Source organism: Oncorhynchus tshawytscha, linkage group LG20, assembly GCF_018296145.1.
Source record: "Oncorhynchus tshawytscha isolate Ot180627B linkage group LG20, Otsh_v2.0, whole genome shotgun sequence".
In the NCBI taxonomy this organism is placed as follows: Eukaryota; Metazoa; Chordata; class Actinopteri; order Salmoniformes; family Salmonidae; genus Oncorhynchus; species Oncorhynchus tshawytscha.
Genome location: NC_056448.1, coordinates 41626086 through 41639825, shown reverse-complemented (window position 1 = coordinate 41639825; position 13740 = coordinate 41626086). Strand labels below are relative to the sequence as shown.

General features: G+C 46.2%; 1 protein-coding gene across 4 annotated transcripts in view; it reads right to left on the bottom strand.

Annotated features, from left to right (window-relative positions):
* tln1 (talin 1) overlaps positions 1–13740 on the bottom strand; it is a 142301-nt gene that overhangs the window by 48792 nt on the left and 79769 nt on the right. For all 4 annotated transcript variants that reach the window (XM_042302686.1, XM_042302685.1, XM_042302688.1 and 1 more), the window contains exons 22-31: positions 12699–12827; positions 10088–10201; positions 8443–8556; positions 8067–8201; positions 7582–7710; positions 4574–4676; positions 2684–2892; positions 2386–2505; positions 2031–2228; positions 1564–1703 (exon numbers count right to left, since the gene is read on the bottom strand). In XM_042302686.1, the coding sequence (XP_042158620.1) occupies positions 1564–1703; positions 2031–2228; positions 2386–2505; positions 2684–2892; positions 4574–4676; positions 7582–7710; positions 8067–8201; positions 8443–8556; positions 10088–10201; positions 12699–12827 (1391 nt within the window). The remainder of the gene's footprint in view (positions 1–1563; positions 1704–2030; positions 2229–2385; positions 2506–2683; positions 2893–4573; positions 4677–7581; positions 7711–8066; positions 8202–8442; positions 8557–10087; positions 10202–12698; positions 12828–13740) is intronic.

Below are 13740 nucleotides of genomic sequence, written 5' to 3'. Positions count from 1 at the left end.
GAGCGGAGCAGCCCACACTAAAGAGCGGAGCAAGCCCACGCTAGAGAGCGGAGCAAGCCCACGCTAGAGAGCGGAGCAGCCCACGCTAGAGAGCGGAGCAGCCCACGCTAGAGAGCGGAGCAAGCCCACGCTAGAGAGCGGAGCAAGCCCACGCTAGAGAGCGGAGCAAGCCCACGCTAGAGAGCGGAGCAAGCCCACGCTAGAGAGCGGAGCAAGCCCACGCTAAAGAGAGCGGAGCAAGCCCACACTAAAGAGCGGAGCAGCCCCCACACTAAAGAGCGGAGCAGCCCACACTAAAGAGCGGAGCAGCCCACACTAAAGAGCGGAGCAGCCCACACTAAAGAGCGGAGCAGCCCACACTAAAAGCAGCCCACACTAAAGAGCGGAGCAGCCCACACTAAAGAGCGGAGCAGCCCACACTAAAGAGCGGAGCAGCCCACACTAAAGAGCGAGCAGCCCACACTAAAGGCGGAGCAGCCCACACTAAAGAGCGGAGCAGCCCACACTAAAGAGCGGAGCAGCCCACACTAAAGAGCGGAGCAAGCCCACACTAAAGAGCGGAGCAGCCCACACTAAAGAGCGGAGCAGCCCACACTAAAGAGCGGAGCAGCCCACACTAAAGAGCGGAGCAGCCCACACTAGAGTCTAAAGAGGTGCCTTTAGAAAAATAGAAAAGTGTTCAATCAAAGCCTGTCACATCCCTTCTCCTTCAGTCTCATAGCGGAGTAGGGTGAAGTTGTCCCCTAGATGCTGATCTTGGGTCAGCTTTTAGTTTTCCCCATTAAGGGTTAAGGTAAGAATTGGGGAGGGGAAGCTGATCCTAGATCTGTAGATAGGGGAAACTTCACCCGTCATCATGACATCCAACTGGGAGAGGTGTGTCCCGTTGACGTTTTCATTCAATATAAACCCCTACTGACAGTTTGTTATGTAAGCCTTTCTACGCACGTCGCACGCACGTTTGAAGATCTATACAAGAACATGACTATTGTAACGTGTGTGTGTGTAAGACAGGGAGTTAGAGAATGCTCAGAGCTGTGTCTACTGTATATGAGAGTGTGTGTGTGTGTGTTAACAATAAGAATTTGAGTAACGTGGAAAGGAACACGTTAACAATTAGCATGGAGCATCATGAGAGGGTAACAAATATTCAAACAGAAACGATCCCCAGTGAAAATGACGGCACGTTTCCAGTACAAAACTGGAATTTCAATGAATGACTAAATAGATTATTAGAATAGTGTTGAAAGTAGAAGTGAACCCAAGCCTGCTATCTGTAGCTAACTGCATTGTGGATGCTGGGAGGGGTTTGTGGACAGGATCTAATGTCATTCTTACTGAGCGGCGGCTGCTAGTTGGTTCTTGAGGTTGGGGGAGTTGGGGTCGGTGGACAGGATCTAATGCCATTCTTACCGAGCAGCAGCTGCTAGTTGGTTCTTGAGGTTGGGGGAGTTGGGGTCGGTGGACAGGATCTAATGCCATTCTTACCGAGCAGCAGCTGCTAGTTGGTTCTTGAGGTTGGGGGAGTTGGGGTCGGTGGACAGGATCTAATGCCATTCTTACCGAGCAGCAGCTGCTAGTTGGTTCTTGAGGTTGGGGGAGTTGGGGTCGGTGGACAGGACCTTGGCGGCAAGCAGCAGCTTACTGGACGACATGGAGATGGTCTTGAGGTTGGACACCACCTGCGTCTGGTTCTCCTTGTTCTGAACGGAGAGCAGAGAGGAAGGAAAAGGTTCAAATCAGGTCATGAAGGTTCTCTCAGTCATTCACGCACATATGAAGTTAGTAACATATGACACACACAAAATGGAAACATCTGATAAGAGTGAATTGCCTGCATATATCTCAAGACACGTCCCGTCCTCCTCTCTCCTAAACATACACTTAACAAAACATTGGACCGCTGCATCGTACACAGTATGAAATTAGCTACATAACATCAATCAACCTGAACAATACGTCACAACACAATAGATATCATTTCACCCCAGTCGCATGACACTGGTGTTTCATCCGTGTCCTTCTCTGACCTGTGACTGGCCGGCCATGTCCACGCCGGCATCCAGGAACTCTCCGAAGTCATGGCCGAACTTGCCAGTGGCCTTGGCCAGGTCCTGGGTGGTGCCCCTGGACGACTGGACCAGCTCATTGGCTGACTGGTTGAGACCGGCTGCAGCCTGGTTCAGGTTGACCTGCGCCTCCTGGAAACTCTTCCCACTGGGTGGGAACTGGAGAAGAGAAGGGGGGGAGGGGATAAATGAAGAGGAAAAGAAGTAATGAAAGGGAGAAAAGAGAAGTAATAGTTGAATAGTTGGTCAAATAGTTGGTCCTAAAAAGGCAGAATAACGCTCCTCCTATTTTAGTTTGGTGTGATTTTCTACTCACAGAATTGGCCAGTAGTTTCTTACTGGCCTCTCCGACTGTTCTTATAGCGTTGTCCACATCTCTCTGTCCAGGCAGGCAGTTCACACTCCTGTTCAGGGCCTGGGATACAGCCTTGGCCACCTGTACACAACCAAACACATTCAAATAGAAGCATTTTGTAGGTGGATATGCGGTTTCCTAAGGTCTTTCATAGAAGCACAGTCTTGACTGTTGAGGGGTTTACATTCTAATAGTGAGCTCTTTGTGTATTGGCAACAAATATCCAAAAGTATAGAACCTAACAGACTGTCTGACTGACCTGTGCCAGTCTCTGCTGGCTGTCAGGATCTCCCGGCTTGGCAATGGCTCTCTTGGTTTCTTCGATCAAATTGGCCGACTTGTCCATAACGTCACCAGCGCAGTCCAGCATGGCGTTGCGGGCCTGAGGGTCGGCGGTCGTCGCGGCAACCCCACGGGCGGCCGAGGCCAGAGCGCGCAATGCCTGAGCCACGTCTCTGGCTGCCATACCTGAGAGAGAGGGGACAAAGCATGAGTACCATCTGTCTCCACTAGAGGGTGCTCCTGAGTCTTCTTCCTTACTCCCACCAGATACATTTTTAGGCTGTCAGACGCATTATATACTATACTCAGCGCACATGGCTGAGGGCTTCATGATCCTTTTATTATCTGAGCTACATTCTTTATTTTCTACATTCTTTTCTTTATTTTTTACATACTTCAGTAAGTTACCTCTAGGCCAGGGCTCTCTAACCCTGTTCCTGGAGAGGTACAGTCCTGTAGGTGTTCAATCCAACCCTGTTCCTGGAGAGCTACCGTCCTGTAGGTGTTCAATCCAACCCCAGTTGGAACTAACCCGATTAATTTTATCAACCAGCTAATTATTAGAATCAGGTGTGCTAGATGATGGTTGGAGTGAAAACCTACAGAACGATAGATAGCTCTCCAGGAACAGGGTTGGAGTGAAAACCTACAGGACAGTAGCTCTCCAGGAACAGGGTTGGAGAGCCTTGCTGTAGGCCAGGGTTCTCCAACTCTAGTCCCGGAGACCTTCATAGTTTAAATGTCTTCACTATTATTCTACAATGTAGAAAAAAGTAAAAATAAAGAAAAACCCTTGAATGAGTAGGTGTGTCTAAACTTTTGACTGGTACTGTAGTTCTCGTTGCCCTGGGTGACCAGTTTGTATACTACCGTAGTTACCTGTGTAGTTCTCGTTGCCCTGGGTGACCAGTTTGTACACTACCGTAGTTACCTGTGTAGTTCTCGTTGCCCTAGGTGACCAGTTTGTACACTACCGTAACTACCCGTGTAGTTCTCATTGCCCTGGGTGACCAGTTTGTATACTACTTTAGTTACCTGTGTAGTTCTCGTTGTCCTGGGTGACCAGTGTGTATACTACTGTAGTTACCTGTGTAGTTCTCGTTGCCCTGGGTGACCAGTTTGTACACTACCGTAACTACCTGTGTAGTTCCCATTGCTGTGGGTGACCAGTTTGTATACTACCGTAGCTACCCGTGTAGTTCTCATTGCCCTGGGTGACCAGTTTGTACACTACCGTAACTACCCGTGTAGTTCTCATTGCCCTGGGTGACCAGTTTGTATACTACTTTAGTTACCTGTGTAGTTCTCGTTGTCCTGGGTGACCAGTGTGTATACTACTGTAGTTACCTGTGTAGTTCTCGTTGTCCTGGGTGACCAGTTTGTACACTACCGTAACTACCTGTGTAGTTCTCATTGCTGTGGGTGACCAGTTTGTATACTACCGTAGCTACCTGTGTAGTTCTCGTTGCCCTGGGTGACCAGTTTGTACACTACCGTAACTACCCGTGTAGTTCTCGTTGCCCTGGGTGACCAGTTTGTACACTACCGTAACTACCCGTGTAGTTCTCGTTGCCCTGGGTGACCAGTTTGTATACTACTTTAGTTACCTGTGTAGTTCTCGTTGTCCTGGGTGACCAGTGTGTATACTACTGTAGTTACCTGTGTAGTTCTCGTTGGCCTGGGTGGCCAGTGTGTATACTACTGTAGTTACCTGTGTAGTTCTCGTTGCCCTGGGTGGCCAGTGTGTATACTACCGTAGTTACCTGTGTAGTTCTCGTTGCCCTGGGTGACCAGTGTGTATACTACTGTAGCTACCTGTGTAGTTCTCGTTGCCCTGGGTGGCCAGTGTGTATACTACCGTAGTTACCTGTGTAGTTCTCATTGCCCTGGGTGGCCTCACTCAGCAGCTGGGCGATGGCAGAGCTCACAGCCTTAGTGCTGTTGCCCACGTCCTGAGAGCACTTCTCCAGCTGCAAAAACACATACAATAAGACACAATGCACATACTTCCATTTGTATAATTCTTATCTTCACACACAATTTAATTAAATAAAGTAACATGAGTAGAGGTGAGTGGTCAAGAATCCTAATTATGCCTACTGTACGGTACATCAGGTTTCATTTTACTGACTGCTCTCACATACGAAGCATTGAGGGCCAGTTAAGTGCGTGTGTTTTTCGTAAGTGTCTGCACTGTGGTTGGAATTCTCAATGTCAAGTGCTTGTAATCATCATATAGGCACAGACCCATAGATGGGTGCTGAGGCATGATTCATGATTCTGTGGTGGGTGTTGAAATCAGCCTACCAACCTGATTCTGTGGTGGGTGTTGAAATCAGCCTACCAACCTGATTCTGTGGTGGGTATTGAAATCAGCCTACCAACCTGATTCTGTGGTGGGTGTTGAAATCAGCCTACCAACCTGATTCTGTGGTGGGTGTTGAAATCAGCCTACCAACCTGATTCTGTGGTGGGTGTTGAAATCAGCCTACCAACCTGATTCTGTGGTGGGTGTTGAAATCAGCCTACCAACCTGATTCTGTGGTGGGTGTTGAAATCAGCCTACCAACCTGATTCTGTGGTGGGTGTTGAAATCAGCCTACCAACCTGATTCTGTGGTGGGTGTTGAAATCAGCCTACCAACCTGATTCTGTGGTGGGTGTTGAAATCAGCCTACCAACCTGATTCTGTGGTGGGTGTTGAAATCAGCCTACCTACCGCTGTGCATATGGCTACAAGTTTAGTTTAGTTTATTAGGATCCCTATTAGCTACTGCAAATGTGCCAGCTACTCTCCCTGGGGTCCACACAAAACATACAAATACATGAAAGTACAGAACAGTAATAGACAATGAATTACAATAAATTCAAACTAGAAATAAAACAAGAGTTTTATATATATATATATATATATATTCATATTGTTATATACTGTACAGTTCAATCAGATTTTTAGAAATAGGAGAGGCGCTGTGATATGTATTTTATATCTGTTTTTTAAGCTAAACTTGCTTTTTGCCTGAGTAACTTCTAGTAGATCATTCCACCATGACATGACTCTATAACTGAGTCCACCATGACATGACTCTATACATAACTGAGTAACCTCTGGTAGCAGATCATTCCACCATGACTCTATACATAACTGAGTAACCTCTGGTAGCAGATCATTCCACCATGACATGACTCTATAGATAACTAAGTGAAAATCTGTTTATGGTTTGGGTACCGTTAAGGAACCCATAGTGTTGTGTCTGGTGAGGTATGTATGTCTGTTTAAAACAGATTATACAAGTGGCAAAGCATTTTCTTAAAAAGACTAGAAGAGATGTACATTTTTCCTCAACCATGTAAAAGTATCATGCAAGTTGTTCATGTTAGTTCTGTAGGTGCGGTTAAGGGCAAAGCGTGCTGCTTTGCCGTGAGCCAGCAGCAGCTTTGATAGGTATTCTTTGCTGCACTTGACCGTATTACCGGACAGTAATCAAGTTGGGACCAGACCAGAGCCTGAACAACTAGTACAGTTGATTTTGTTTGTGTCAAAAATGCAACATATATTTTATAAAACAGACATTCTTCTCCCCATCTTCACAACAACTTTTTCAATATGACTTGACCATGATATCTGACCATCCAATGTTACTCCTAGGAGTTCAACTTCCTCAGTGGTCACACCCTTTATACACAACTCCTCTTGAGGTTTAGATCTAAGAGAATGTTTTGAACCAAAAACAATGCCTTTAGTTTTAGATGTATTTAAGACCAGTTTATTGTTAATTACCCATTTTGACACTAACTGCAACTCCTTGCTAAGAGTGTCAGTGAGTTCACTGGCTAGAGGTGCTGATGTGTAGTGTGTTCAATCATCAGCATGCATAGTAATTTTAGCTTCTTGTAAGGCAAGTGGCAAATAGTTGGTAAAAAATAGAGAAGAGTAATGGCCCAAGGTAACTGCCCTGAGGGATACCGCACTGTAGATATCTGATGTTAGAGAAGCTTCCATTGAAGAACACTCTCTGGGTTCTATTGGATAAATAACTCTCCAACCATGTGATGGCAGGTGAACAATTTATGATCAATAACATCAAAGGCTGCACTGAAATCTAGCAATACAGCTCCAACTATTTGTATTTTGAATTTATTAAGGATCCCCATTAGTTGCTGCCAAGGCAGAAGCTACTCTTTCTGAGGTCCAGCAACATTAAAACATTATTTAGAGTTTAAAATATTACATAACATTTCATAACACTATCATGTTATTATCAATTTATTTTAGCCAGTCATCTGTGTCAGTGCAGTACAAGTTCAGTGCCCTTCCCTATATGCATGCTGAAAGTCACAAGTCATGTGACAGGAAGATCATGGGAGAGATGGGTTGTGTGTGTACACTTGGTGCTGTATAATATGCATACTGTTGAAAAAGTTGTGGTTAGCTTGTATGTACAGTACTGTGTGTGTGTGAAAATGTGTGTATTTGGGCATGTGTTTGCCATCTACCAGGGCAGGAGTGTGTGTGTGTGTGGTGTGTGGTGTGTCAAACTTCCTGCTAGGCTGCAAGCACAGTACGCATACGGCATATGCAAGGTGTATTGTGTGTGTGTGTGTGTGTGTGTCAAACTTCCTGCTAGGCTGCAAGCACAGTATGCATACGGCATATGCAAGGTGTATTGTGTGTGTGTGTGTGTGTGTGTGTGTCAAACTTCCTGCTAGGCTGCAAGCACAGTATGCATACAGCATATGCAAGGTGTATGTGTGTGTGTGTGTGTGTGTGTGTGTGTGTGTGTGTATGCATACAGCATATGCAAGGTGTATTGTGTGTGTGTGTGTGTGTGTGTGTGTGTGTGTGTGTGTGTGTGTGAGACAGAGAGACTCTCACCGTCTCTCCGGGCAGGGGTTTGAGTTTGCCATCGCCAGCTGAAGCCTTGGCCTCCACCATGTCTTTCTCCAGGCCTCGGACCACCGTCAGAGCATTGTCGATCTCCAGAGGACCACATGCTTCCTGTGCCTGGATCACATGGACAGGAAGTCAACACAGGAAGTGGGGAAAGGGAAGACAGAACAGAGACCCCATATTGGGCAAGACCGGGCCTGCTAAACCTCTAACTCTAGTGCTATATTACCGTGGTGTTACTCAAGTTAGCTATGGAGTAAGCTAGCTAACTCCAACTAGCTAAACTGCTAACACAGTGTTTCAGCTAGTTACGGAGCAAGCTACTGTAGCTAGCTAATTCCACAAACTAAACTGCTAATACAGTGTTTCAGCTAAATGGAGCAAGCTAGTGAGCTAATTCCACGAGCAAAAGCGCTAACAAGGTCAAATAAAAAGGTTCTTGTTGAGTGCGTTTGGGGGGTGTTTGGTACCTTCTGTGCGGCCGTGCGGAGCTCGGCAAGGGCAGTGGCAAGGTTCTTGGCACACTGGCTGAGTTGCATGGCAGAGGCCTGGTCGCCAATGGTAGGTACTGTGGCCTTGGCAGCCGTCACCATCTTGGCACCAGGCTGAGGGCATAGGAGTGGATGGAGGAAGGAAAGGGTTAACTTGTTTATTTCTACAAAAGTGCATGCTACTAAAACATTGTTCCGGTGTAGTTTGTAATAAATCAAATTGGCTCCAGTAGATTTCAGAGGACAAGCTTCCTTGTTTTGTGTCATATCCCTTTTAGACGGGCATCCTTCTTTGCGAATGTATATCAGAATCAGGGAAAAAAACATGAGTGCAGGGCAGAGATGCAGGTCTCACCAGGAGGAAGTTCTGACCGGCCCCGATGAGGGTGAGCTGGGCACTGGGGCTGTCGGGCTGGGACTGGCTTCCACGCACTCCCTGGACCAGCTGAGGGATCTGGTCTGCCACCACCTGACACACACCAACAGTTCGGTCAGGGTAAAAACAATAACATACACTTAAGCGCACACACTATCAAAATCACAATGCTCTATTCTCATTCTTACAGTGCAATGAAGCAAATCACTGCTCACATCACTGCATACATCACTGCTCACATCACTACATACATCAATACATACATCACTGCTCACATCACTACATACATCACTACATACATCACTGCTCACATCACTACATACATCACTGCTCACATCACTACATACATCACTGCTCACATCACTGCTCACATCACTACATACATCACTGCTCACATCACTACATACATCACCGCTCACATCACTACATACATCACTGCTCACATCACTGCTCACATCACTACATCATCACTGCTCACATCACTACATACATCACTACATACATCACTGCTCACATCACATCACTACATACATCACTGCTCACATCACTACATACATCACTGCTCACATCACTACATACATCACTGCTCACATCACTACATACATCACTGCATACATCACTGCTCACATCACTGCTCACATCACTACATACATCACTGCTCACATCACTGCTCACATCACTACATACATCACTGCTCACATCACTACATACATCACTACATCATCACTGCTCACATCACATCACTACATACATCACTGCTCACATCACTACATACATCACTGCTCACATCACTACATACATCACTGCTCACATCACTGCATACATCACTGCTCACATCACTACATACATCACTACATACATCACTGCTCACACCACTACATACATCACTACATACATCACTGCTCACATCACTACATACATCACTGCTCACATCACTACATACATCACTACATACATCACTGCTCACATCACTACATACATCACTGCTCACATCACTACATACATCACTGCTCACATCACTACATACATCACTGCTCACATCACTACATACATCACTGCATACATCACTGCATACATCACTGCATACATCACATCACTACATACATCACTGCTCACATCACTACATACATCACTGCTCACATCACTACATACATCACTGCTCACATCACTACATACATCACTGCTCACATCACTACATACATCACTGCTCACATCACTACATACATCACTGCTCACATCACTACATACATCACTGCTCACATCACTACATACATCACTACATACATCACTACATACATGACAAATCACAAGCTCAGTGTATAGAAAGGGGATATTTCCACACTCATGTTCAGAGTACAATGAAGGACACCTGAAATACAATCTAACTCAGAATGGCAAAGTCAAAAATATTTTCTTTGAGATTTACTACAGTAATTGTACCCCTGAGAGAGAGAAAGAAAAATAGAAAGAGAGAGAGCGAGAGAGAGAAAAAGAGAGCGAGAGAAAATTAGAGAAAAAGAGCAAAGGCATGACGCTCGTACTCATTGACCTATGCCTGACCCCACAGGACCAGAAAGCAGGAAGAGAGTGATGGTTGGGGTTGTCATGGCAGCGGAGCTCTCACCTTGCAGCTCTGGACGAGCTGCTGCTGGGCTGCTGGGTTCTTATTGGACGAGGCGGCGTGCTGGGCGGCGGCTATAGTCTGAGTGGCGGCCGCGGCGGCCTGCTTGGCTGCGTTCTGACAGGAAACATAAAAGACGGTCAGTTTAGTTTCAACTTAGGTTTCCAAACCAATGTGCTAGCTAACTAAACACCAGGGTTGGTTAATTTCAGCAACACATACATTAAGGTTCAGTTTTTAATCAAATTTGTCAAATGCAAGCAACAAAACAAATCAATCTTAGAAATCAAGATCCTGCGCACAAATAATCAAGGCTACTTTGACACTGACATCAATAAAAACAACTCTGTCTTGAATCCATCAATAGTGAGCTGTGTGTGCAGACGCACATATTGTAGGCTACAACCTGAGGAGGAAATGACGATCCTAAAAATGCTTTCCAGTTTCACTGACTCAGCCAATGATTCACCGGTCACTCGTCGGTGATGGCTGATGCGTTCGTGCCAAAAGCCTGCCTCTCTTGTTTTACTTTGTAAACAATGTTTGGAAGTTGATCTAATATTTTGGTAGCCTACAGCATACAGATTTAGCCTCTTCTCTTTTCAGCAGTAGACATTTGCTTTCCAACCTGTGATTTCCCACGATTGTAATATTCTGGATGGCTTGTTTTGCTGTTCACTGACAGATTCACTGACAGTCATAAGTTCTGTTTAGGCAAGTCAGACAGTCATAAGTTCTGCTTAGGCAAGTCAGACAATCATAAGTTCTGCTTAGGCAAGTCAGACAGTCATAAGTTCTGCTTAGGCAAGTCAGACAGTCATAAGTTCTGCTTAGGCAAGTCAGACAGTCATAAGTTCTGTTTAGGCAAGTCAGACAGTCATAAGTTCTGCTTAGGCAAGTCAGACAATCATAAGTTCTGTTTAGTTCTGCATCTTGCCTATGTAATTCAGCCATCGCTCATTCATATATATCTTTATGTACTTATTCACCCCTTTACACTTGTGTGTATAAGGTAGTCGTTGTGAATTTGTTAGATTACTTGTTCGATATTAGTCCATGGTCGGAATTAGAAGCACAAGCATTTTGCTACACTCGCATTAACATCTGCTAACCATGTGTATGTGACAAATAACATGTGATTTGATTTAGACAAGTCAGACAGTCATAAGTTCTGCTTAGACAAGTCACGGCCATTCATAAGTTCTGCAAACCTCCCTCGCAGTTACAAAGCTCTTTTGTGGGCCTACGATATCACTTAACACTAGGGCAGCATCCCAAATGGCGCCCTGTTTCCTTACATATGGCTCTGGTGAAAAGTAGCGCACTATGGGCCCTGTGGGCTTTGCTCAAAAGAAGTGCACTATACAGGGAATAGGGTGCTATTTGGGATGCATCCTGGCACCAGCAGAGGTGGTTGTATGGCAGAGAGAGGTGGTTGTATGGCAGAGAGAGGTGGTTGTATGGCAGAGAGAGGTGGTTGTATGGCAGAGAGAGGTGGTTGTATGGCAGAGAGAGGTGGTTGTATGGCAGAGAGAGGTGGTTGTATGGCAGAGAGAGGTGGTTGTATGGTTGTATGGCAGAGAGAGGTGGTTGTGAGATGGTTGTATGGCAGAGAGAGGTGGTTGTATGGCAGAGAGAGGTGGTTGTATGGCAGAGAGAGGTGGTTGTATGGCAGAGAGAGGTGGTTGTATGGCAGAGAGAGGTGGTTGTATGGCAGAGAGAGGTGGTTGTATGGCAGAGAGAGGTGGTTGTATGGAAGAGAGAGGTGGTTGTATGGAAGAGAGAGGTGGTTGTATGGAAGAGAGAGGTGATTGAACATGCATCTGATATTTATTTTATGTAGCCTTTATTTAACTAGGCAAGTCATTTAGAACAAATTCTGATTTACAATGACTGCCTACCCCGGCGACGCTGGGCCAATTGTGTGCCGCCCTATGGGACTCCCAATCACGGTCGGTTGTGATACAGCCTGGAATCAAACCAGGGTCTGTAGTAACACCTCTAGCACTGAGATGCAGTGCCTTAGACCGCTGCACCACTTCTTACTTATTTGGCTGTTATGGGAAGCCACTTGTGTGGTTGCTATGAGAAGCAGAGATTGTTTTTTTAAACTTCCATAAAAACCAGACTAACACCGAGAGACTAAGATACGTTTTCACTCTAGAGCTCTTGGGTAAGAGGCTTGAATCGGGAGTATATCCGCCTGTTTAAATGCCAAGACCCACCTCTTCTCCTAAAATTTCCTCAAACTTTTTACATCATAAACGGTTTTATATTCATGATACTGTCTTATTGATATTGCTGGCCTTAATAAAAAATGAATTTTCACTCTAAAGTGCCCTTTAACTAGAGCCTGTTTGTCGTGGTCAGGTCATGTGGTCTTGAAAAACTCCTGGCCCTAGTAGTAATGTTAAAATATCTAAATGGCCATACAGTTTGAAAGTCAGCATTTCCCCTAGTTTAATTTCCAGGCGGAAAGTACCAGTCTCTTTTAAGCAGGGGGGTGTAACAAAGTTAGGAGGGGGGCCCACCCAACCCAATCTTTATAACGATGGGAGAAACACTGGTTGAGATCCAGTAATATCAGGAGAAGGATGTCTGACTGTGTCCTCACCTCCAGCTTGTTGACCAGCCTCTTCTTGATGGCATTCTGGGCAGCCGCGTTGGTGGCCATGCGTAGGCCCTCTGCTGCCTCCCTCAGTCTCTGTTGCTGCTCCTCACTGTCCGGGTTGGCGGCTGCGCCCTGCACACACATCAGCACGGTAATGTCACGAGTGGGATCTGAACCCCGGTCTCCCGCTGGGGAAACCAGCATCATAACCATTAGACCAAGAGGATATTCAACCCGCATGCGAGCGCACTGAGGAAGTTGCGAACTAAATCCTCAATAGAGCAGACTTAAACTTAAATAAGACTAAACAACAATAAACATTTTAGAAACACACAGGTCCTAAACTGAGGCCTCGCCATTCCTCCAGCCTCGCTCATAAATCCTCAACGATGGAATGGGGGACCGGATGGGAACAGTAGGTCATGTGGAACAGACCATGGTGGAATGGGGGGCAGGATGGGAACAGTAGGTCATGTGGAACAGACCATGGTGGAATGGGGGGCAGGATGGGAACAGTAGGTCATGTGGAACAGACCTTGGTGGAATGGGGGACAGGATGGGAACAGTAGGTCATGTGGAACAGAACTTGGTGGAATGGGGGACAGGATGGGAACAGTAGGTCATGTGGAACAGACCATGGTGGAATGGGGGCAGGATGGGAACAGTAGGTCATGTGGAACAGACCATGGTGGAATGGGGGCAGGATGGGAACAGTAGGTCATGTGGAACAGACCATGGTGGAATGGGGGCAGGATGGGAACAGTAGGTCATGTGGAACAGACCATGGTGGAATGGGGGCAGGATGGGAACAGTAGGTCATGTGGAACAGACCTTGGTGGAATGGGGGGACAGGATGGGAACAGTAGGTCATGTGGAACAGAACTTGGTGGAATGGGGGACAGGATGGGAACAGTAGGTCATGTGGAACAGACCATGGTGGAATGGGGGGCAGGTTGGGAACAGTAGGTCATGTGGAACAGACCATGGTGGAATGGGGGCAGGATGGGAACAGTAGGTCATGTGGAACAGACCATGGTGGAATGGG